Source organism: Syngnathus typhle, linkage group LG12 (assembly GCF_033458585.1).
Source record: "Syngnathus typhle isolate RoL2023-S1 ecotype Sweden linkage group LG12, RoL_Styp_1.0, whole genome shotgun sequence".
Classification (NCBI taxonomy): domain Eukaryota; kingdom Metazoa; phylum Chordata; class Actinopteri; order Syngnathiformes; family Syngnathidae; genus Syngnathus; species Syngnathus typhle.
In genome coordinates, this window is record NC_083749.1 from 12,073,550 (window position 1) to 12,095,406 (window position 21,857).

At 43.9% G+C, this 21,857-nt stretch overlaps 2 protein-coding genes across 21 annotated transcripts in view; both read right to left on the reverse strand.

Annotated features, from left to right (window-relative positions):
- fbxw2 (F-box and WD repeat domain containing 2) overlaps window positions 1-7,921 on the reverse strand; it is a 133,775-nt gene extending 125,854 nt beyond the window's left edge. The window contains exons 1-4 of one of the 9 annotated variants that reach the window (XM_061293890.1): window positions 7,416-7,921; window positions 5,867-6,002; window positions 4,726-5,168; window positions 2,296-3,090 (exon numbers count right to left, since the gene is read on the reverse strand). In XM_061293890.1, the coding sequence (XP_061149874.1) occupies window positions 2,705-3,090; window positions 4,726-4,933 (594 nt within the window). In that variant the 5' untranslated portion in view covers window positions 4,934-5,168; window positions 5,867-6,002; window positions 7,416-7,921 and the 3' untranslated portion in view covers window positions 2,296-2,704. Of the gene's footprint in view, window positions 1-2,295; window positions 3,091-4,698; window positions 5,169-5,866; window positions 6,003-7,415 lie in introns of those variants that run through there. The other 8 variants (XM_061293886.1, XM_061293885.1, XM_061293883.1 and 5 more) reach the window with 8 other exon arrangements.
- A 395-nt stretch (window positions 7,922-8,316) lies between these two features.
- Window positions 8,317-21,857, reverse strand: part of mvb12ba (multivesicular body subunit 12Ba) — a 106,871-nt gene continuing 93,330 nt past the window's right edge. For 11 of the 12 annotated variants that reach the window (XM_061293905.1, XM_061293900.1, XM_061293903.1 and 8 more), the window contains 3 exons: window positions 17,165-17,220; window positions 13,706-13,759; window positions 8,317-11,635 (listed from right to left, as the gene is read on the reverse strand). In XM_061293905.1, the coding sequence (XP_061149889.1) occupies window positions 11,549-11,635; window positions 13,706-13,759; window positions 17,165-17,220 (197 nt within the window). In that variant the 3' untranslated portion in view covers window positions 8,317-11,548. The remainder of the gene's footprint in view (window positions 11,636-13,705; window positions 13,760-17,164; window positions 17,221-21,857) is intronic. The other variant, XM_061293899.1, reaches the window with a different exon arrangement.

Sequence of the window (21,857 nt, forward strand, 5' to 3'; positions counted from 1 at the left end):
TCGGTTTGGACGGTACCCCAAAAAAAACAGGTATCGACGTATTTTTTGCGTGTTGGTACTGAATTGGTACCGAAGGTATCAGTTCTTGTGACAACCTTAGTTGGAAGCACGATTAACTGAGTATGTGACAAAGTAAGTAAGTGCATGGAATGAAAAAAAAAATAGACAAATGCATAGTAAGTGGTAAAAGCGTTGCATGGAAATAGTCAGGAAACATTAACGAATCGAGTACTAATGAAATTCCTAAATGCAGCATGATCACAAGTTCACGTCCCGGCTAACAGTTTATGTCACACCCAAAAGTTCACGTAATTCCGTACAAAATGACAAATTGTCAGGATGATGAATGGATGATGTGTGACAGAGGGTGGAGTGGATGTATGCAGACGGTCGGTTGTGCAAAAATGGCGGAAGAATGTTTACAGAAAGTATACCGTATTTTCTGCACTATAAGGTGCACTTAAAATTTACTCAAAAAAGCCACGGTATGCCTTATAATGCAAGGCACCTTATATATGGATCAATTGATGAATTTGTTGATCCATACTCGTACACAGCACTCAGCCAACGTTTCAGTACCTTTTAGTACGACGAGTAAATTACAAGGTCGCTTCGCTTTCAGCATTACGGCAACCGTGGTCAGAGGCGTCACCGAAGTAAGCTACTACTGGTCGATCACATGACATTTATTTATTTATTTATTTTCTTTCTGTAGGTTAGAATCGCTTGATTGACATACATGTAAGCCTCTCGGAGGCAGTCACAGTGAACCCCCCCCTCCCTCACCGCAGCAAGCCCGGCATTAAAGGTAAGAACCTAATCAACGCATTACGCATCAACGCACGCACTCGCATTTTTCTTTTAAACTAAAGAAAGTTTATGACCAGCAAAATTGAGTGGGGTTGCTCGACCAAGTAAGAAGCCAAACCGAATCACTTTAATCCCATCGCTTGATTGACATACTCCTCTATTGTGGGCTATATCACAGACGACAGGAAGGAGTACAAGGCCCTGGTGGAGAACTTTGTGAAGTGGTGCGACATCAACCATCTTCTGCTCAACATCAGCAAAACCAAGGAGTTGGTGGTGGATTTTAGGAGGATGAGAGGGACCTCAGCCCCTATCACCATCAAGGGAGGGGAAGTTGAAAGAGTGGACTCCTATAGGTACACTTTAACAACAAACTGGACTGGTCCGACAACACCGAGGCTCTTATCAGGAAGGGGCAGAGCACGGTGTTTTTCCTGAGAAGGCTGACGTCGTTCAATGTTTGTAATAGGCTACTGAGAATGTTTTATCAGTCAGTGGTCTCCAGTGTCCTGTTCCACCCGCCCCCTTCACTGCAGCACATAGAGACCAAAGCTAAGAAGCTAATCAACGCATTACGCATCAACGCACGCACTCGTTTCTTTCTTTTAAACTAAAGAAAGTTAATGACCATCAGAAATGAGTGGGGTTGCTTGACCAAGTAAGAAGCCAAACGTATCATTTTCATCCCATCGCTTGATTGACATGCAGGTAAGCCTATTGGGAGGCAATCACAGTGAACCGCCCCCCACTCACCGCAGCACATGGACACCAAAGATAAGGAGCTAATCAACGCATTACGCATCAACGCACACACTCGCTTCTTTCTTTTAGAGTAAAGTAAGTTTATGATCATAAAAAACGAGTGGGGTTGCTGGACCAAGTAAGAAGCCAAACCGTATCACTTTCATACGGAAAGGGAGCTGGGTTGACATTCCCTTTAGCGCAATTTCAGTCAACCCCAGTTTGATGCAGTATCTTCTATGCGCCTTTTAATACGGCGTGCCCTATATTAATATTAATTAATATATGAATTAATTTCTAAAACAAAAAATTAAATCGAGGTGTGCCTCATAATCCAGTGCACCTTTTAGTGCAGAAAATACAGTACTTGGAGATAAAACCAGCAGAGGTGCCAGAGAGTGGCAGGAGAGGAACAGCCAAGAACCCAGCCAAAGGGTGATCACTAAGGCCGAAAGACTGGAAGCAGGTGGATGAAAAAAAATGGCCCCGCCAAGTCAACCCCACACACACACACACCGAATCGCCCCTCGCCACTCCTAGGGAATCAACTCTCATCGAACTTGCCCCCACCCTCATGGAATTGTCACTCGTCAAACTCAGCCCCCACCGGCAACTGAACATAAGCTGATCAAGGAACTTTGTCATTGCTTTTTCAGAATGCCGATTTTCTGCTCGTAAGGATTGTCAGACGAAAAGCCCAGCTGAATCGTATTTTTCCTGAAAACAAAGCTTTCTTAACAAGAATTGTGATTCAGAATCAGCTTTATTGACCAAGCTTGTGCATGCCAAACAGGGAATTTGACTCCGGTTGATTGCAGCCTCTGTACAACATTTAAGTGATTGACAACATTCATGTAACTAACAACATTTAAGTGACAAGAGCAGGATGTTATTGCACAGTGATGTCTCTGAGTCTCTATGAGTGGTGTGAGTTCATCAGAACGACAGCCTGGGGGAAGAAGCTGTGTCTGCTGGTTTTTGCGTACATCGCTCTGTAACGACGTCCGAAGATGAGTTTGAATGAACTGTGTCCTGGGTGAGAAGGGTCTGCAGAGATGTTACTTGCACGTTTCCTGGTCCTGGACAGGTACAAGTCTTGGATAGATGGGAGGTTGATCCCAATTATCTTCAAATTAGACTGGATGATGGCAGTCTAGAAGGTCTCCACCAGCTCCTGTGGCAGGTTGAACTTCCTGAGCTGTCTCAGAAAGTACAACCTCTGCTGGGCCTTCTTCCGGTCAGAATCTATGTGGCTGGTCCATTTCAGGTCCTGGGAGATTGTGGATCTCAGGAACTTGAAGGTGTCTGTGGTGGCAATAGCATTACTGAGGATGGTGAGTGGTGGAAGTGGTGAACGGTCTCTCTTGAAGTCCACTGCCATCTCCACGGTCTTGAGCGGGTGCAGGTCCAGGTGGTTTTGGCTGCACCAGTGGACCAACCGCTCCACCTTCTGTTTGTACGCAGTTTCATCACCGACCCGGATCAGTCCAATGAGAGTGGTGTCGTCCGCATACTTCAGGAGCTTCACAGAAGAGTCGCCTGCGGAGCAATCATTGGTGTAGAGCAGTGCTTCTCAAATAGTGGGGCGCGCCCCCCTTGGGGGGCGCGGTGCTATTCCTGGGGGGGCGCGTGTGACCCTGGGGAACAGGCTTTTTTTTTGGCAGTACTAGAATAAAGTGTAATTGTGCGTTTACTACAGCAGGGGGCAGTGGCGCTCTCATTGTTACTTCTGTCACGTTTGCGACAGTGCAACATTTTACGACTTACAAGACAAGTTAGGATAGTCACGGTGGGGAGGGGGGGGCGCGAATAGATTTCTTCTTGCTAGGGGGGGGGCGTAACAGAAAATAATTGAGAAGCACTGGTGTAGAGAGAGAAGAGCAGTGGGGAGAGTACGCACCCCTGGGAGGCGCCAGAGCTGGTGATCTGGGTGTCGGATCTGATGGTCCCCTCACCTGCTGTCTCCTGTTGGTCAGGAAGCTGGTGATCCACTGACAGGTGGAGACAGGTACCGCGAGCTGGGTGGTGGATTGAACTCAACCAAGTCTAATTTTTGTTACGGTGTCTTATTCTTTTCCTGAATAAAACGAGCATGCAGTGAGTGAATTGGCTGTGGCTGTTGCGATGAAGCGCGGGTAGCGTGCTTCCCAAATTGTGGACCAAATCCAACACCATCCATCCATTTTCTGAATCGCTTTTTCTCACAAGGGTCGCGGGCATGCTGGAGCTGACTTCAGCTGATTTCATGACTCATATCTAATCAGATTTTGTATCTAGGTACAGACATAGCCCACAGAGCATGATTATGTTCACGTCATAGTAACCCTGGTATCGGTTGATCTAAAAAAACACTTATTTTTCTTTTGAAGACCTTCGGATTCTCAGACGTCTTTATTTTAGTATGTAAATGGTCCACAGTTTATTTAACACCACTAACTATGAACGTGTGACTTTGGAGTGTAGGGTCTATCCGCGGCTGCTCAGACATTAACATTCTGAGGCCAAAATTGTTTTCCTTAGTTTGAATACACATTTGATATTTTCAGGCAACAATTTTTTGAAAGCTTTGTACATGTTTTGTAATGTAATATATTTGACTAGGTCCTGGAGCTAAAGTATACAAGAGTTTAAAAAAAAAAAAAAAGTCAGTTTGAGTGGAAAGGTTAAAATATTATTATTAATATTATTGTTGCTTGTTTTTTCAGTTTGAAAAGAGGTTTCAGTGAAGATCTATTAATGTGCCCCCCAACTTCAGCACAATAGTCAAATAGACTATTTATAAAGTTGATGTGTTCACTTATTTTGTAGCCTCTATTGGACAGACATGCTTTTTGCTAATTTCTTGTTTACATGTACAATATGTGGTTTCCATCCTAAGAGGTAATCCACTACGAGTACAAACATCTTATTTTCTTTAACTCTTTCAATGGTAGAGCTGTTTAGATTTGACTTTGTTTCCTGAAGTCAGCTTCCTTCTTCAAAATAGCATGAACTTTGTTTTTGAGAGGTTTAATAATTTACTAATGTTGAACCATGTCTGTAAATAACAGTAATCAGCAAATTACTGATGTTGTATCTACTTTTCTTATCTTATTTAGGTCGAATCTGTGGATTTGTTGTGATTTTTGTGATGTCTGATGCACTTACACACTTGTTAGTAAAAAGGTTGTGTACCGCTGCTGTGCGGCACCGCTTTTCTTGGCAGAGGGATCCTCTCAGAAAGAGAAGATGGGTGATCTGTCGGGGAAGTCCAGATGTAGCGGCGACAGCGAAGGATCTCAGCTTTGTGTGGAAGCAGCAGTGGACCGAGTGGTGATGTTGGTTGACCCCGACTGTACCCGCACAAACGGCAGGCCCCAGTGGTGGCACACAGCTGAGCCATGGCTGGCAAGCTCGCAGGGAGTGGAGGCTCCTCCGGAGGATGCCGGCCGGATGGCCAGAGAGCTGGGTCAGAGTTGTTGTCGAGTCCAGAGCAAGCGGCCACAGGCTCAGAGCCGGGAGGCAGTAGGGTCCAGCTGGCTGTTGGCTAGCTGGCTAACATATCTGGTAGTCCGAGGGAGAGGAAATAGATAGGTGCCAGTGGAACTGCAGAGATGATAGGTGGACGGAACACAACACTAGAAAAATAAAAGAGATGGGCGCACTGAAAATGGGAAAACGAAAAACAAGTAACAGACACGGTTCGGAACAGAAGCGGCAGTCAACAGATCAGACGCCAGCGTTGCTCTAACCCGGAAGACAACAGACGGTGGGGGAGGGGATGAATGGCAGCAGGTAAAGGGCCGGAATCCTCTACCCTGGTACGCAAACTGAAGGGGATCCAGGATGTGGTGCATTTGACGTCTGAGAAGATTGAGGAAAATCCTCTCCAACGTCTTCATCAGGTGCAAAGTAAGCGCAACCGGCCAGAGGTCATTCAGGTCACTATTTAGAGATTGGTGTGATGCAAGACGTCTTCCACAGGGTAGGCGCTCTCCCTAGATGCAGGCTGAGGTTGAAGATCCAATGCATTGGCTCCCCCAGTTCAGCAGCGCAGGTTTTAAGCAGTCTTTGACAAACTTTGTCCGGGCCTGCTGCCTTCCAGGGATGAAGCTTCCTCAGCTGTCGTCTGATCTGATCCACGGTGATGTGTGACAGGGCATGTGTTGAGATCGGGGGAGAGGGGGAGGCAAGGGGTGGTGATACTGTGTTGTCTAGGGGGCGATGACCAGTGTGATGCAAGATATCTTCCATAGTGTAGGCACGCTCCCTAGTCACAGGTTGAGGTTTAAGACTCATTACAGTGGCTCCCTCAGTTCAGTAGTCTTAGACACACCTTGTCGGGGCCTGCTGCCTTCCTGGGATGAAGGTTCCTCAGCTGTCGGCTGACGTGGTCCGCAGTGATGGCATGTGCCAAGATGGGGGGGGACGGGGGGATGCAAGGAGCAGTGATGCTGTGTTGTCTTTGGGGGCTATGAGTCATAGAAGGGAAAAAAAGATAACATAAAAAAAGATGTTCAGTTCATTTGCCCGCTCCATGAACCCGTCAGTGTCTCTGGACTTAATGTTGTAGCCCATCATGGTCCTCACATCGTCCCAGACGGCGCTCATCATTGTACATCAGTTTCTGTTCCACCTTTCTCCTCTAGGCGTCTTTGGCCACCCTCCCACAGTTTTTTGACCTTCCGCTGCAGTGCCTTCATGGCCTCCACGTCCCTGCTCCTGAAGGCAGCCTTCTTCCTGTTCTCCCTGCCTTTACTTCCCGCGTCACCCAGTGCTTGTTATTCAGGTAGTAGCAGACTGTCTCAACAGGAGAGACCACATCAGTGCAGACGGTCAAATAGTCCGTCAAGCAGTGTGTTAGCAACTCAACGTCTTCACCGTATGGATCGAGTGCATTCCAGTCAGTGGAGTCAAAGTGCACTTTCTATCTCAGGGGACCACCTCCTAATGGTGCGAGTCATAACTGGTTGCCTTCAGAACAGGCGGGCGTACTTAGGCTGTAGGTGAACCAGGTTGTGGTCCAACTTCCCCAATGGGGACAGGGGTGTGGCAGTGTATGTATCCCTCACATTAACATACAGAAGGTTAATAGTCCTGTTGTTTCTCATAGGACAGTCAACAGCCTAATGGAGTACGGGCCAAGTAGCATCTAAGGTAGCATGGTAAAAGTCCCCGGAGATTATAATAAATGAGAGAACTTTCCCAACACTGCACCTACCGTTATCACACTAGATTGCCAACTCCAGCAACTGACCAATCAGAGCCATTCACAACAGAGTAATAATAGAGTTGTTGGTCACTGCAAATTAACTACTTCAAAAAATATAAATTACTTTTAAGTGACATTAGTTACATTATTCCGTGACTTTTACTGCTTAACTTACTAATTACTTTTTATTCACTAATTTTAGTAATTTTATGAGTATTAGGAGGTCAAATCTATGTGAAATAGTATCAATGGTTTGTGAGAGAAAACGTTGCAGTACAAGACGACACTTCTGGTTTGAAATTACAATATTATTATGACTATACATTTTAAAAACTACTGAATACCTTAAATAAATTGCATTTTCGAGCTTCTTATAAAAGTAAAATTGAACTTGTAAAATGTTATTGCTGACAGATGAATGTCTAATTCAATGTTTTCGACGTCTTACCGTGACTAGCACACAACAAACCATTACACAGCAAACACTACCGTGAGATTTAAACTACTATAGTTTAGGACATGAGTGTTGCGACTTGGGTGCGTAGTGGCAAATGCAGAGGGATGAACGTGACAACGTAAGAACAGTTTCATAAAGACCATTTTCTCGTCAGTAAAAACAGCTTACCGTCTACTTGTCTAACAGTGAAAATGTTGATACAAAATATGTACTAACCGGATTGGAGAAATCCTTATCGCCACATTAGCCATAGTTCATTTACTTAATATAGTATTCAGCTGGAAGGTAACCTGGCAGTGGTCAAGTTCAAATGCTTTTTCCAGTAAGCTAGCTTCGTGGGTATCGTTTGCTGTCCACCACGCCAGCATTCTTTCCTTACAGAAAACGTCACATAATGCATCTAGTGGCATAGCGCCTCATATATATCCAGATGCTATTACAGCTAAATACACTGGGTGAATTCTAGATGTTTAAGTTTGAGGATGGTGAACTGTATCAGTGGCTACTGTTGCAGGGGTTTTTACGGGAGCAACAATTTTCTTCTACACATGGGCAGATTCGTTACGGTAGCTGGAGCAATGATCCCGAGCGTCCCGAATTCTGTTTTTAGCGAAAAGATGAATTACAGTAATGTTTAAAATAATGTATCTAAAAAAAGTTGAACAAATGTATGCAGATACAAAGATTATAAAACGCCCCCCCCCCCCTCCTTTCACCACACACACACGCGCGCGCGCACACACACTCACGCACAAACACACGCGCGTGTTGACTTCATTCTGTTGCCACTGGTCGGCCATCTTACAACCAACTTAGTAGACCAGGGTCCGGAAATGCAAAAACGTTCCAACAATAATATAATATTGTTTTATAACATTTTATTTAAATGTATATACAGTTTACGTTTTATAACATTTTATTTAAACATTTTATTTAAATGTGCATCGCAAATATAAAATGAAAAATTGAAAACAGAATAAGTAAAACAATAAACATCAAACCCATAGAATTTGCAAAAAGCAGCATGCGTGCTATTTCACATAAACACATAAGTACTTTTTATATTTCAGTCATTTAATTTAATTAATAATCTTTACAATAAAGGAAATAAGTACAATTTCAATTCATTAATTTTTATTCACAATAAAAAGTCAGATCTTAATATGCCACTTTGTCCTGATACATATCGTGGTCACCTGATATGCAATGACAAAATTAGTAAAATGGCTGTCCAAATTGCCAAATGGAATATAGTGAATTAGGGAAAAAGGGGAATTCAGACACGATCATTGTTTTTCAGCACAGTAGCAACAACTTTACCGAACGTCACTTTAACGCATGTCTCTACACATCTTTATGCACACTGCCGGAGACAAAAATAATCCAAGAACGGTTGCCACACACAGCTGACTTCCAATTGGACAGGATAAGGCGTCAAGCCAACAGAGAAGGCCACAGCATTGGAATGAGCCACAGACAGTTGCTTTGTCAAATACCACTCTAAATAATTGCAACTAAACTATTTTCTGCACACATAAGAGAAAGTCTCAAAAACCAAAAGCGTGTGATGGGCATGACCAGAACATATGGCAGTGGCTGGGTCCTGATGGGACGTGATGCAGGTCAAGTCAACACCTGGTTAGATGTCAGCAAGCCTGCTTCTGAATACATGTAATCAATGGAGAACTTTAAATTGAAGCAGTCTGTGTCTGACGCAGAAAGATGATGAATGTATTCTGTTGTTAGATGCCAAGACTTAGAGGATTTCCATTCGCATACAGTGTATTGTTGCGCCAAGAATACCTTACTCCCTTATGCGGGCCAGTGAAGGGAATGCCATCTTTTGGATATCGCTATAGTTTGCTCACCATTGCTCCAGCCACTCGTCATGCCATCTGTCTGGGTGGAGTAAGGGACAAGTAAAATATTTCTTGACAAAGGCCCTTGTAAATATCTAAAGTGTGAGAGGCGAATGCCGTAGTCACTCATCATCTGTTTAAAATACATGAGCACCCTTTCGTTAAGAGATCTTTCACTCGCTTTAGCCCCTTTCTGGCCCACAATTTGAATGCTGCATCCATGAGCGAGGAGGGAAGAGTGCATTTGACTCAATTGGGAGGGAAGATAGGGCCTGTATGCAGCCTCAGTATGTTCTGAACTGTGCTCATATACGAAGTGAGCTGCTCACCAGAGGGTTATTCATGAATCGCTTTTCACTCAAAGGGAGTGGGGCAAAAACAAGGGATGACAACAAAGGATAAGCGGAGCGGAGCTCCATCTCAGCCCATAACATGCCTCCACCCTCGTAGGACGTGGTTATCCAATACATTAGTTTATGAATGTTTACCGCATGAAATTTGGGAGTGCTAGACCTCCATTCTCTTTCTGGCCGGCCAAAAAAGCCTTCCCAATTCACAGAAAGGTGGTGTTTCAAATAAAAGTAGAGACTGACCTATCCAGCTCTTTATTTGTGGACAAATACAGGCACTGTTTGAGAAAAGGAATAAGAACCTGGTCTGATTCCAAGGTATGTGTGTGTTGTAAAAGGTGGAAAATCAAAAATAAAACGATAACTAAATAATGTATAGATCATATCTTATTATACATATGTATATCTTTTCATCACAGTTCACTTCTGTCATTTCCCTTAAGTCTTTTTGAAGGCATGTGTGATTCTTATCAAGCAAATGTGTCTCAATCAAAAAGGCTATATCTGCTTTCAGCTTGGATAGATATGTGAATACTTTGCTGCGTTTCACCAGAGAGGGTTGATCCCCCTTAACGTTCCAATTTTGTAGCCGCCATAAGTCTACCAGGGTCAGGTAGAGCCATTATAACAAACAGCAAAGAATAATGTTACCTTCTGGCAGGAGACATTGCTCATAGAATCCTTTGGTAAGCAGTAAAGGTCTACATTGACAATGTGGCAGCAAAAAAAATTAGATGAAAAACAAAAAAAACAGATAAAAAAACAAAACAAAACCCCTTGGCAGGCCCCTCTCCCAATGGGAGACTGCAAAAAGACATGACATTTACCAATCAACAAAAACTTCTACTAAGCCTACCCTGTGGGGCCAAGCCCCATCGGAACTGTGTAATACTCAAAACAAAAATAGTACTAACCAGGACAACCACAAACAAGCCTCCTTCTCGCCATTGTCCTAAAACAGTGGTTCTTAACCTGGGTTTGATCGAACCCTAGGGGTTCGGTGAGTCTGTCTTAGCATATCTGAACTGGTCTCGCAAAAGCAGCAGACGAAGTCACACTGATTTGCAGGTATGTAATTTGTTGTGAGTTAATGCATTGTGTTTTTTTTTTTTCTTTGAACAAGGTGATGCTCATGCACAGCTCATTTTGCGCACGAGTAAAAAACATGTCTTGAATTTGGAAAACAATCTTTTATTTTTCATTCAAGAGGGGTTCGGTGAACGCGCATATTAAACTGGTGGGGTTCGGTAGGTTAAGAACCACTGTCCTAAAAGTATCCATCGAAATACGACAAACTAAGGCGCCCTTTCATTCCTCTTGCACAGAGTTCGGTGGGCGATATCCAAAGTGGGCGATTTGGGGAGATCGTATGTGTCCCGCAGGCATCAGGGCACAAAATCGGTGAATCTCTTCTCTCTTCCATGATGATCTTCCATGGAGATCACAGTTCCAATAGGGAGCTCAGCCAGAACGCGTCCTCACATGGCGCTTCCCCGTGGTCACCTGCCTAGTTGCCATACATTAGCGACCTAATACGTACATCACGCAAAGGCCACATATACATATATGGAGGTAAAACTGTTGCAAAGGTAATTTGTGCTTCCATCCGTCCGTCCCTCCGAAACCGGACCGATAATCTTTGGGTTGAATCAAAATAAAATATTTGCTTTGGAATTCAATTATGAAAATTTTTGCCAATTTTCTGCATTTTGCGCGCAGTCATGTTAAAGTAATGTCATGTTTTGGAATAAAGGGATGAAAATTAAACCAGACTTTTTGCATCCAATTCATCGATTAATGGATTAACGACAAATTCATCAATTATTAGTTAGTGTCAGTTCTAACTGCTATACACAGAAAAGCAAAACCATATGTCAAGGAAAATGCGTCTACATTGTGATTTTGAACAATGATCTTTCCCATTTGATTTTTAAGTTGAGTGGTTCTCTTCACATTTTATTTTTGTTAAATTGCTTCTCATACCCATTTTGATACAATGAAAAGGGTCAAAACAGCTTCTACAAATTCAATGTTGCCCTATTTATTCCTCAATACAATTGTGGATGAGTGGAGTGGCCAACAGTGGACTTGAACAGTTCTGTCCTGCTGGAGAAAGTGGTGAAGGTAGTAGTTCGGTTCATCAGGCCTCAGAGCTCAGGGGTGTTCGACTTGGACTGGGTGGGAGCCGTGCTGCAGCGCTGTGTTCGGTACGAAAACTGTAATCATACTGAAAGATTTTTTTAAATTCCAAGCTTATTCAACAATACCAATAACAATTAAAAAGTCAATTTTCCATAGCCTTGTTAAAAATACTGCATCTTTGAGATGCCATTAGGGCTGAACAATTTCAAGAAAATATTTACCGTTTTTTCCATGTATAATGCGCCCCCATGTATAATACACACCCTAAAAATGGCATGTCGATGCTGGAAAAAAGCCTATACCCATGTATAATACGAACCCAGATTTTGACTCCTACTTAAGTCCGTAAACGTAAAATTATTTCAGAAAGAAGATCATCTTTGGGAACAACCGGATGTTATTCTGCCGGTCAGTATCACTGCGCATGCGCTAGCAAACTCGATAGCGAAGAAAGGTTTCGGATTTGTGTAGGGTACGTTGTGACAGCAAACGAGCAGGTGATCGAGCAAGCGTCTGATACGAGAGCATTGTGTTCGTATGGAGCGTGTTTGAAGTGAACAGCAGAGAAGAAAGCGCATCTGTAATGGAAGCCTCCGTATCATATCCGGATTAAAATATATAAATATAAAAAAAAAAAAAAAATTCCCCTCTCACCCTCCGCGGGTGGTCTCCCACTCCAAGCTCGGGTCCTCTACCAGAGGCCTGGGAGCTTGAGGGTTCTGCGCAGTATTTTGGCTGTTCCTAGCACTGCACTCTTCTGGACTGAGATGTCTGATGTTGTTCCTGGAATCTGCTGTAGCCACTCCTCCAGTTTGGGGGTCACTGCCCCAAGTGCCCCAATGACCACGGGCACCACCGAGGCCTTCACTTTCCAGGCCTTCTCAAGCTCTTCTTTGAGGCCCTGGTATTTCTCTAGCTTCTCAAGTTCTTTTTTCCTTATGTTGCCATCGCTGGGTATTGCTGCATCCACTACAACGGCCTTCTTCTGCTGTTTGTCCACGACCACAATGTCCAGTTGGTTCGCCATCACCATCTTGTCAGTCTGGATCTGGAAGTCCCACAGGATCTTGGCTCGCCCGTTCTCTGCCACCTTAGGGGGTGCTTCCCACTTTGAACTTGGGGCTTCCAGTCCATACTCTGCACAGATGTTCCTGTACACTATGCCAGCCACTTGGTTATGACGTTCCATGTATGCTTTCCCTGCTAGCATCTTACACCCTGCTGTTATGTGCTGGACTGTCTCAGGGGCCTCTTTGCACAGCCTACACCTTGGGTCTCGTGAAATGGGTGAGATGTGATATATATATATATTTTTTGTACCCATGTATAATGCGCACCCCAGATTTTAGGACAATAAATTAGTTACATTTTGCGCATTATACATGGAAAAAAACGGTAACTGTGATTTTCCTGACAAATACAGTGGTACCTCAACTTATGCTTATACTTATGAACTTTTTGAGGTATGAACTGGAGCCTCGCAAATTTATTACATCTACTTAGGAACCATATTTCTACTTCCGAAACCCCCCCGTCTCCTTTGCTCAGGCATTCCCTGTTCATGTTAGCAGTGTAAAGGTTTGTGTGTATTTATTTGTTTCTACATCGATTGATTCCGATGGGAAACATTGTTTCAACTTACAAACCTTTCCACTTACAACCCGATCATGGAACGAATTAAATTTATAAGTAGAGGCACCCGCATACATATATATGGAAGGAAGGAAGGAAGGAAGGAAGGAAGGAAGGAAGTATGGCAACATTTGGCCATCCGTCGGCATAATGTAATATGGACACATTATGGCTGTTGGGCAGGAGGTGAGCGTATATGCCCCACACTGTCACAGTCAGCCGCTGGGGCTGTTACCATGCATCATTTGTCTAAGATGTGAAATGACTCAAAATGGGCAATATGATATTTTTACCGCCAAGAGGTGCGAAATTTCTGGAGCGCACAACAGGAAAAGTGCTCAAATGTAGAATGCATGTACAGGGAACACCCACATTTAAAGGTTCACCCAGCAAGCCAAACTGGTTCGAAGATCCACAAATGACGGAATTAAGTAGAGATGTCGATTTATCAACTCTCATGCTGCTAATCAAAAGTCTTTTTTTTTTTACATTTCAATTAACTCAATGTGCTTTAAATACTCACTTCTTTCTCAATTTCAGCCAATGTTTTGATCGTAATCCCGATGAGATCCATCCGCTGCAATTTAACAGAAAGACAATGTTTTGAGAACAAGTTAAACATGCAGTATTGTGAAACATCTCTACAAATAATATACCATAATTTTGGACTATTAGTCGCAGTTTTCTTCATAATTAGCACCGGGGTGCGACTTATAAATCAGGCGCGACTTATATGTGAAATTATTATTACATTATTACTTGATCATTAACACATTACTTACATCCTAGTCGTTTATCACTTCACATGTTATTTTCACTTTAAACTGCATGGGGGCGCTCTAGGCGTGTGGAATTGCAACTGACGATGAGTCTGAGATCCACTGACTTCCACCATCCACTGACTTCCGGAGTCAGCGGAGTTGTTTATAAGTGACACAGAGGATGAAGATTTCGATGGATTTAATGATCTGGAGTGACACGGACGGTTGGATAAACTTATTTATGTTATAGTTATTTGATATATAGTTTACATATAGTTATACAGGCCTGAGGAATAATTGGAACAGCAACTGACGATGAGTCCGACGTCAGCACTGCATGTACTTCCGGAGTCAGCAGTGGCGTTTTTTTAAGTGACACAGAGGATGAAGATTTTGATGGATTCAATGATTTGGAGTGACAGGGGTGGTTAGATACAATTGTTATTTACGTTATAGTTATTTGACACATAGTTTATATATAGTTATATAGGCCTGTGGAATATTTTGAACCGCAACTGACAATGAGTCCGACGTCAGCCCCGCACGTACCCCCGGAGTCAGCGCGGCGTTGTTTATAAGTGACACAAAGGATGAAGATTTCGATGGATTTAATGATTTGAAGTCACATGGATGGTTTGATAAACTTGTTATTTATGTTATAGTTATCTGAATAACTGTTAATATGTTATGTCAGGCACGTTCTCAGTTCCTTGTTTCTGTTTATGTAACATTAGCATACCGTATCGTTTAGCCTGTTGTCTTTTCTTGATGTTGGATTTTGTCAAATAAAGTTCCCCCAAAAATGTGACTTGTACTCTGGTGCAACTTATGTTTTTTTTCTTCTTTATTATGCATGCCTCTGGACGGCATTACAGAGCGTTGTACGCCAAAACCAGCAGACACAGACAGCTTCTTCCTCCAGGCTGTCGCTCTAATGAACTCTCACCACACAGAGACTCAAAGTCATCACTGTGCAATAACATCCTGTTCTCGTCACTTAAATGTTATTAGTTACCTGAATGTTGTTAGTCACTTAAATGTTGTACAGAGGCTGAGATCAACCTGAGTCAAATTCCCTGTTTGGCATGCACAAACTTGGTCAATCAATTAAAACTGATTTAGATGTTATGGCTAGTGCAATTTGTAATCCGGAGCGATTTATAGTCCGGAAAATACGGTAATGTTAAGCAGTAATATTTGTACACGAGAATCAGACCAGACTATCATGTGTTTCTTCCTACCATTTAGTACCTGAACAATTCTATATGACCTAACATGTATAGAAATAAACAAAACAGCAGGAGTCGAATGCACACAAATTACAGCCCACTTTTTAAGACATACAGTAAATATGAATATTTACAGTCACGTTTAAAACACTAAGCTTTTGTCATCTTAATTAAAAAAAATGAGACAAACCATTTTAAAATAATTTTAAAAATCTTTAAGAAAAATAAAAATATGAAATATTAATTGTGCACACCTTCCTATACTGTAAGTGAGACGTGGGTGTGTTCAGAAATAACCATGAGATGTGGGTGTGTTCAGAAATAACCAATCACATTTCAATTCATGGTCAGTACACATCTGCCACTTATTTACTCTTAGTTTTTTTTAACTTTTACCGTTTTAGGGCTCGACTGGGCTGAAGCCCAAGGGCCTTTTTGTCATGACGTGTGGGATTGAGGACCCAAATGCAGACATTAGTCATTCATTTATTTTTGAATGCATTTTTATTTTCTGTAATTATTTACCGTTCACCTCACTCATAACCTTACAATATTCTTTTGAAGGCCTCAGTCAGGTCTGAAGGCCTCAGACATATTTGTTTTCATTGGGTTTGGGTTAGGTGACACTGAAAATAGCGGTCTGGATTCCACATCAACTAATCAGGACGAGGAATCTGAGGCGATCTACCCCTTTGCAGACACTACCATGAGAAGTGAGGGAATCTTCCTGCAGCTCTTCATTTTGACTATGGACATCTACTTTTTCTTTGGATTGTTTTATATTGTGTGTTCAATGTTGCCCACTCTGCATCCATTGCAGCCTGGTCATCCTGGAAGGGGAATCCTCCCATTTGTGGTCCCTTCTCAAGGTTTCTCATTTTCCCCCAGTTGGGGTTTCGTGAGTTTTTCCTTGCCCTCCTGGGAGTTAAGATCAGGGGATGTTGAGAATAATTATCAACATTGGCTATGTGAAGCCTTTGAGACTTGTTTGTGATTATGGGATATATAAATAAACTTGACGAAAAAAAAGGTTTCTAGAATGTCCTGATTTTTGCACGACTTTACACAAGAATACTAACGTATTTTCCGCACTATTAGGCGCACTTAAATACTTAAAATCTACTCAATAAACCACAGTATGCCTGATAATGCAGAGCGCCTTATATATGGATCAATTGATGAATATGTTGATCCATACTGGTTGTACACAACGCTCTGCCAAAATGTTTCAGTACGTTTTAGTACGACTAGTAAATTACAAGGTCGCATCACTTCCCAGCATTACGGCAACCGTGGTCAGGGGGCGTGAATGAATAGCTGTGTTACCTGCGAGGCTTTTTCATTTCAAAATAGGTTGTTCCGTTAATGTTTTCAAGTACGTTTACGGATCAATATCCAACGGAATCATAAACATGCTGCATGTGTTAAATCAGTCTTTAGTCGGTTCCGATCACTTTTATGGGAGAGTTTGAGAAACGTGATTGTTTACAGGGGGCTGCCACGACACTTTGCTGAGGCTCATGGGAGTCTGCGAGCTGAGGCTCATGGGAGTTTGCGGGTAGCTAATGCTATAATGATAGCTGCTATACGGACAAGGCTATTTCATTTCAAAATAGGCTGCTCCCTTAATGCTTTGAGTAAATTTACGGATTGATACGGAAGGGAAAGCACTACCAATGTGTTAGATCGAACTTTAGTCAGTTCCGATCATTTTATAGGAGATAGTTTGAGAAACGCGATTGTTTACAGAGGGATCATTGGTTATTGGCTAGTGGATGCATACCGCAACCCTAGTCAACCTCAGTTTGTTGCAGTATAGCTTCTATTTTATGCGCCTTTTAATCCGGTGTGCCCTATATATGAAATAATTTCTAAAATAAAAAGTTAAATGAGGGTGCGCCTTATAATCCAGTGCGCCTTGTGGTGTGGAAACAGTGTTTTTTGCATGTATAAAAAATATTATTAGCACTGGAAAGGATTCTCAAAACTTACTTCTGATGAGGCACATGAAAACTTCTCGGAGATGATGAAGGGCACTCCATCCATTGCTAAAAGACACAGAAATTATATTTAGCTTTCGCACTACTACATCATAACTTTGTGCAATGGAGAGAGTAAAAAGAGTATGGTGCGACTAATTAAATAGTCGGCCAATTACGTTTACGTTTTTCACGACCATAAGGCGGACTTAAAAGCCTTTAATTTTCTCCAAAAACAAAGGTGCGCCTTTTAATAAGGTGCGCCTTTTGTGTGGACCAAATTCAAAAATCTGTAAAGTTGTTTTGTGTGGCTTCCGTAATATACAGGCGTAATATGAAGACATGTTCAGTCATTCACAAGCAAGGATGGGGCGAGGTTCACCACTTTGTCCACAACTGCGTGAGAAAATAGTTCAACAGTTTAAGAACAACCTTTCTCAAAGCAAAATTGCAAGGAATTTAGCGATTTCAACATCTACGGTCCATAATATCATCAAAAGGTTCAGAGGTTCTGGTGAAATCACTACACGTAAGCGCCACGGCCGGAAACCAAGACTCAATGACCGTGACATTCGATCCCTCAGACGGCACTACCTTAAAAACCGACATGAGTGTGTAAAAGATATAACCAAATGGGCTCAGGAAAACTTCCGAAAACCACTCTCAGTAAATACAATTCGTCTCTACATCACTAAGTGCGGGTTAAAACTCTAGCATGCAAAGCAAAAGCCGTTTATGAAACGCCGCCGGGTTCTCTGGGCCCGAGCTCATGTAAAATGGACTGATGCACAATGGAAAAGTGTTTTGTGGTCTGATGACTCCACTTTTTAAATTGTTTTTGGAAACACTGGACGTTGTGTCCCCTCCGTGAGTCGTCACCTTATCGTGGTGGAGGCGTTTGCGTGCCCTTATGATCCTAGGAGTTGTCTGGGGCTTCATGCCCGTGGTAGGGTCACCCATGGCAAATGGGTCCTAGGTGAGGGGCCAGACAAAGCACGGCTCACACAAGCCCCTTATGAAGAAAAACATAAATGGATTTTGTTTTCCCTCGCTCGGACGCGGGTCACCGGGGCCCCCCTCTGGAGCCAGGCCTGGAGGCGGGGCTTGAAGGCGAGCGTCTGGTGGCCGGGCCTTCGCCCATGGGGCCTGGCCGGGCACAGCCCGAAAAGGAAACGTGGGTCCCCCTTCCCATGGGCTCACCACCTGTGGGAGGGGCCAAAGGGGTCAGGTGCAGTGTAAGCTGGGCGGCGGCCAAAGGCATGGACCTTGGTGGTTCGATCCTCGGCTGCAGAAGCTGGCTCTTAGGATATGGAATGTCACCTCTCCGGCTGGAAAGGAGCCTGAGCTGGTGTGCGAGGCAAAAAAGTTCAGACTAGACATAGTCAGACTTGCCTCCACACACAGTTTGGGTTCCGGTACAAGCCTTCTCGAGAGGAGCTGGACTCTTTTCCACTCTGGAGTTGCCCACAGTGAGAGGCGTCGAGCAGGTGAGGGTATACTTATTGCCCCCCAGCTGGGCGCCTGCACATTGGGGTTCACCCCGGTGAACAAGAGGGTAGGCTCCCCCCCGCCTTCGGGTGGGGGGAAGGGTCCTGACTGTTGTTTGTGTCTATGCACCAAACGGCAGCTCAGAGTACCCATCCTTCTTGGGATCCCTGGAGGAAGTGCTGGAGAGCGCTCCTTCTGGGGACTCCATCGTTCTACTGGGTAACTTCAATGCTCACGTGGGCAATGACAGTGAGACCTGGAAGGGCGTGATTGGGAGGAACGCCCCCCCCCCGATCTGAACCCGAGCGGTGTTCTATTATTGGACTTCTGTGCTCGACACGGATTTTCTATAATGAACACCATGTTCAAACATAAGGGTGTCCATGTGTGCACTTGGCACTAGGACACGCTAGGCCGCAGTCCGATGATCAAATTTGTAGTCGTGTCATCGGATTTGCGGCGGCGTGTTTTGGACACTCGGGCAAAGAGACGGGCAGAGCTGTCAACTGATCACCACCTGGTGGTGGGTTGGCTCCGATGGTGGGGGAAGATGCCGGGCCGACCTTGCAGACCCAAATGCTCTGTGAAGGTCTGCTGGGAACGTCTGGCAGAATCCCCTGTCAGGAAGAGCTTCAACTCCCACCTCCGGCAGAGCTTTTCCCACGTCCGGGGGGAGGCAGGGGACACTGAATCCGAGTGGACCATGTTCCGCCCCTCCATTGTTGAGGCGGCCGACCGGAGCTGTGGCCGTAAGGTCGTTGGTGCCTGTCGTGGCGGCAATCCCCGAACCCGCTGGTGGACACTGACGGTAAGGGATGCCATCAAGCTGAAGAAGGAGTCCTATCGGGCCGTTTTGGCCTGTGGGACTCCAGAGGCAGCTGACAGGTACCGGATGGCCAAGCGGAACGCGGCTTCGGTGGTTGCTGAGGCAAAAACCCGGGCGTGGGAGGAGTTTGGCGAGGCCATGGAGAATGACTTCCGGATGGCTTCGAGGAAATCGGCATCTCAGGAGGGGAAGCAGCGCAACGTCAACACTATTTACAGTGGGGATGGCGTGCTGCTGACCTCGACTCGGGACGTCGTGAGTCGGTGGGAAGAATACTTCGAAGACCTCCTCAATTCCACCTACATGCCTTCCATTGTGGAAGCAGGGCCTGGAGACTGAGGCGGACTCTCCAATTTCTGGGGTCAAAGTCACTGAGGTAGTTAAAAAACTCCTTGGTGGCAGGGCTTAGGGTTGGATGAGATTCGCCCGGAGTTCTTAAAGCAGGGGCCCCCAAACTTTTTCCAATGAGGGCCGCATAACTTTTCCCTTCTCTGATGGGGGTCAGTTTCTAACAGAAAAAGTGTGACAATCACAGGTGTCCCTAAATGTAATCATTTAGTGTTTTCCAGAAAACATGCTGACACTCCAGCGCACCACACATATCCAAATATTAATAACCCTTTCTGAGATAAAATAGCCCTCTCTGGGTTCTTCACAGAATAAAATAACGCGGAAAATATATAGGCCAATAACACTATTTATGAACTCGATAAAGAATCAAATAACCCTCAGTGGGTTCTTAACAGAAAGAAAGTTATGCTGTGCCGTGCACAATCCTAGGTAAATGTTCAACTTTGCTTGAGACCCCATTCTTTCATCTCCCGGCTCATGCGTCCTATTAAACCCCGAGACGCGCCCACCATACTTGGGGCCCCGTCAGTCGTGACGCTGGCAACCTTTGCCCAGTCCAGATCCGACTGTTGCATGGTTTGTCGAAAATATCCTCCCCAGTCGTAGTGCCTTTCAGGCGTTGTAGGGATGCCAGCTCCTCGCACATCTCAAAGTTTGCGGTAACTCCACGAATAAAAATAAGAAGCTCCGCGGTGTCAAGTCAACTTTATTTGTATAGCCCTAAATCACAAGCAGTCTCAAAGGGCTTCACATAGACAAACAATTGACAATTATTCTCAAAGCATTTCCTGATCTTAAACTCCCAAAAGGGCAAGGAAAAACTAAAAAGAAAACCCTACTAGGGGAAAAATGGGAAACCTTGAGAAGGGACCACAGATGGAAGGATCCCCCTTTCAGGACTTTTCTGCTTGCATTTGGCGTTGCAAGCTGGCGTATTTGTCTTTGTGATGGGATTCATAATGTCAGTGCAGGTTGTATTCCTTGAATACCGCCACCATCTCTTGACAGATGAGACAAGCAGTCTTTTTTTTTTAATTGAACAAAAAAAAAAAGTGTCCACTGAGGGTTAAATACCCTGCATTCGGAATCAATTTTTCTCTCAACCTTTTTGCCATTATTCCGTTCTTTCACGTTCTATGACTGGGTTAAGGGTGGCCATAAGGGTAAAAACGTACTGGGGCAAAGTGAGGTCGTAGTAGCATTTTTTTATCCGTCTCTGGTATTGCTTAGCATTTTTTCCCCGTCTCTGGTATTGTTCAGGGGGTCTGGTATTGTTTAGCATTTTTTTCTGTCTCTGGTAGTTTGGGGACCACTGTCTTAAAGGCTCTGGATGTTGTGGGGCTGTCATGGCTGACACGCCTCTACAACATTGCGTGGACAGTGCCTCTGGATTGGCAGACTGGGGTGGTGGTTCCCCTCTTTAAGAAAGGGGACCGGAGGGTGTGTTCCAATTACAGGGGAATCACACTCCTCAGAGTGTTATTAAAAGGAAAGTTGATGTAACGAAGTGGTAAACATGCCCTTTGCCAACTTCAACTGCATGTGTTGCAGCAATAAAATTCTAAGTTAATTCTTATTTGAAAAATCAAATAAAGTTTATGAGTTTGAGCATTAAATATGGTGTCTTTGTAGTATATTCAATTGAATATAAGTTGAAAAGGGTTTTCAAATCATTGCATTTTGTTTTTATTTACATTTTACACAATTTCCCAACTTCAACCGAATGCGGTTTGTACAACCGAACTCACTTTCTTGCTCCCATGATGTTTTTTTTGGTTTACTGTAAATAATGGCATGCATGCGCCCTATAATGCGGTGCGCCCTATGTGTGGATTAAATACAAAATAGACCCCGTAATTTAGTCTGTCCCTTTTAACCCGAAGCACCTCATGATCGTGAAAATACGGTAATTGGAACTGTAGGCTTGCAGATAACTTGTACTGAAGTCACGCAGGAGACGCTTTTCCCAGCCCTGCCAAGGTACCAGGTTGGGGGAGCTGGGTCTGCAGCAATGACGGGAGTTGCTGCACCTTTTCCGGGA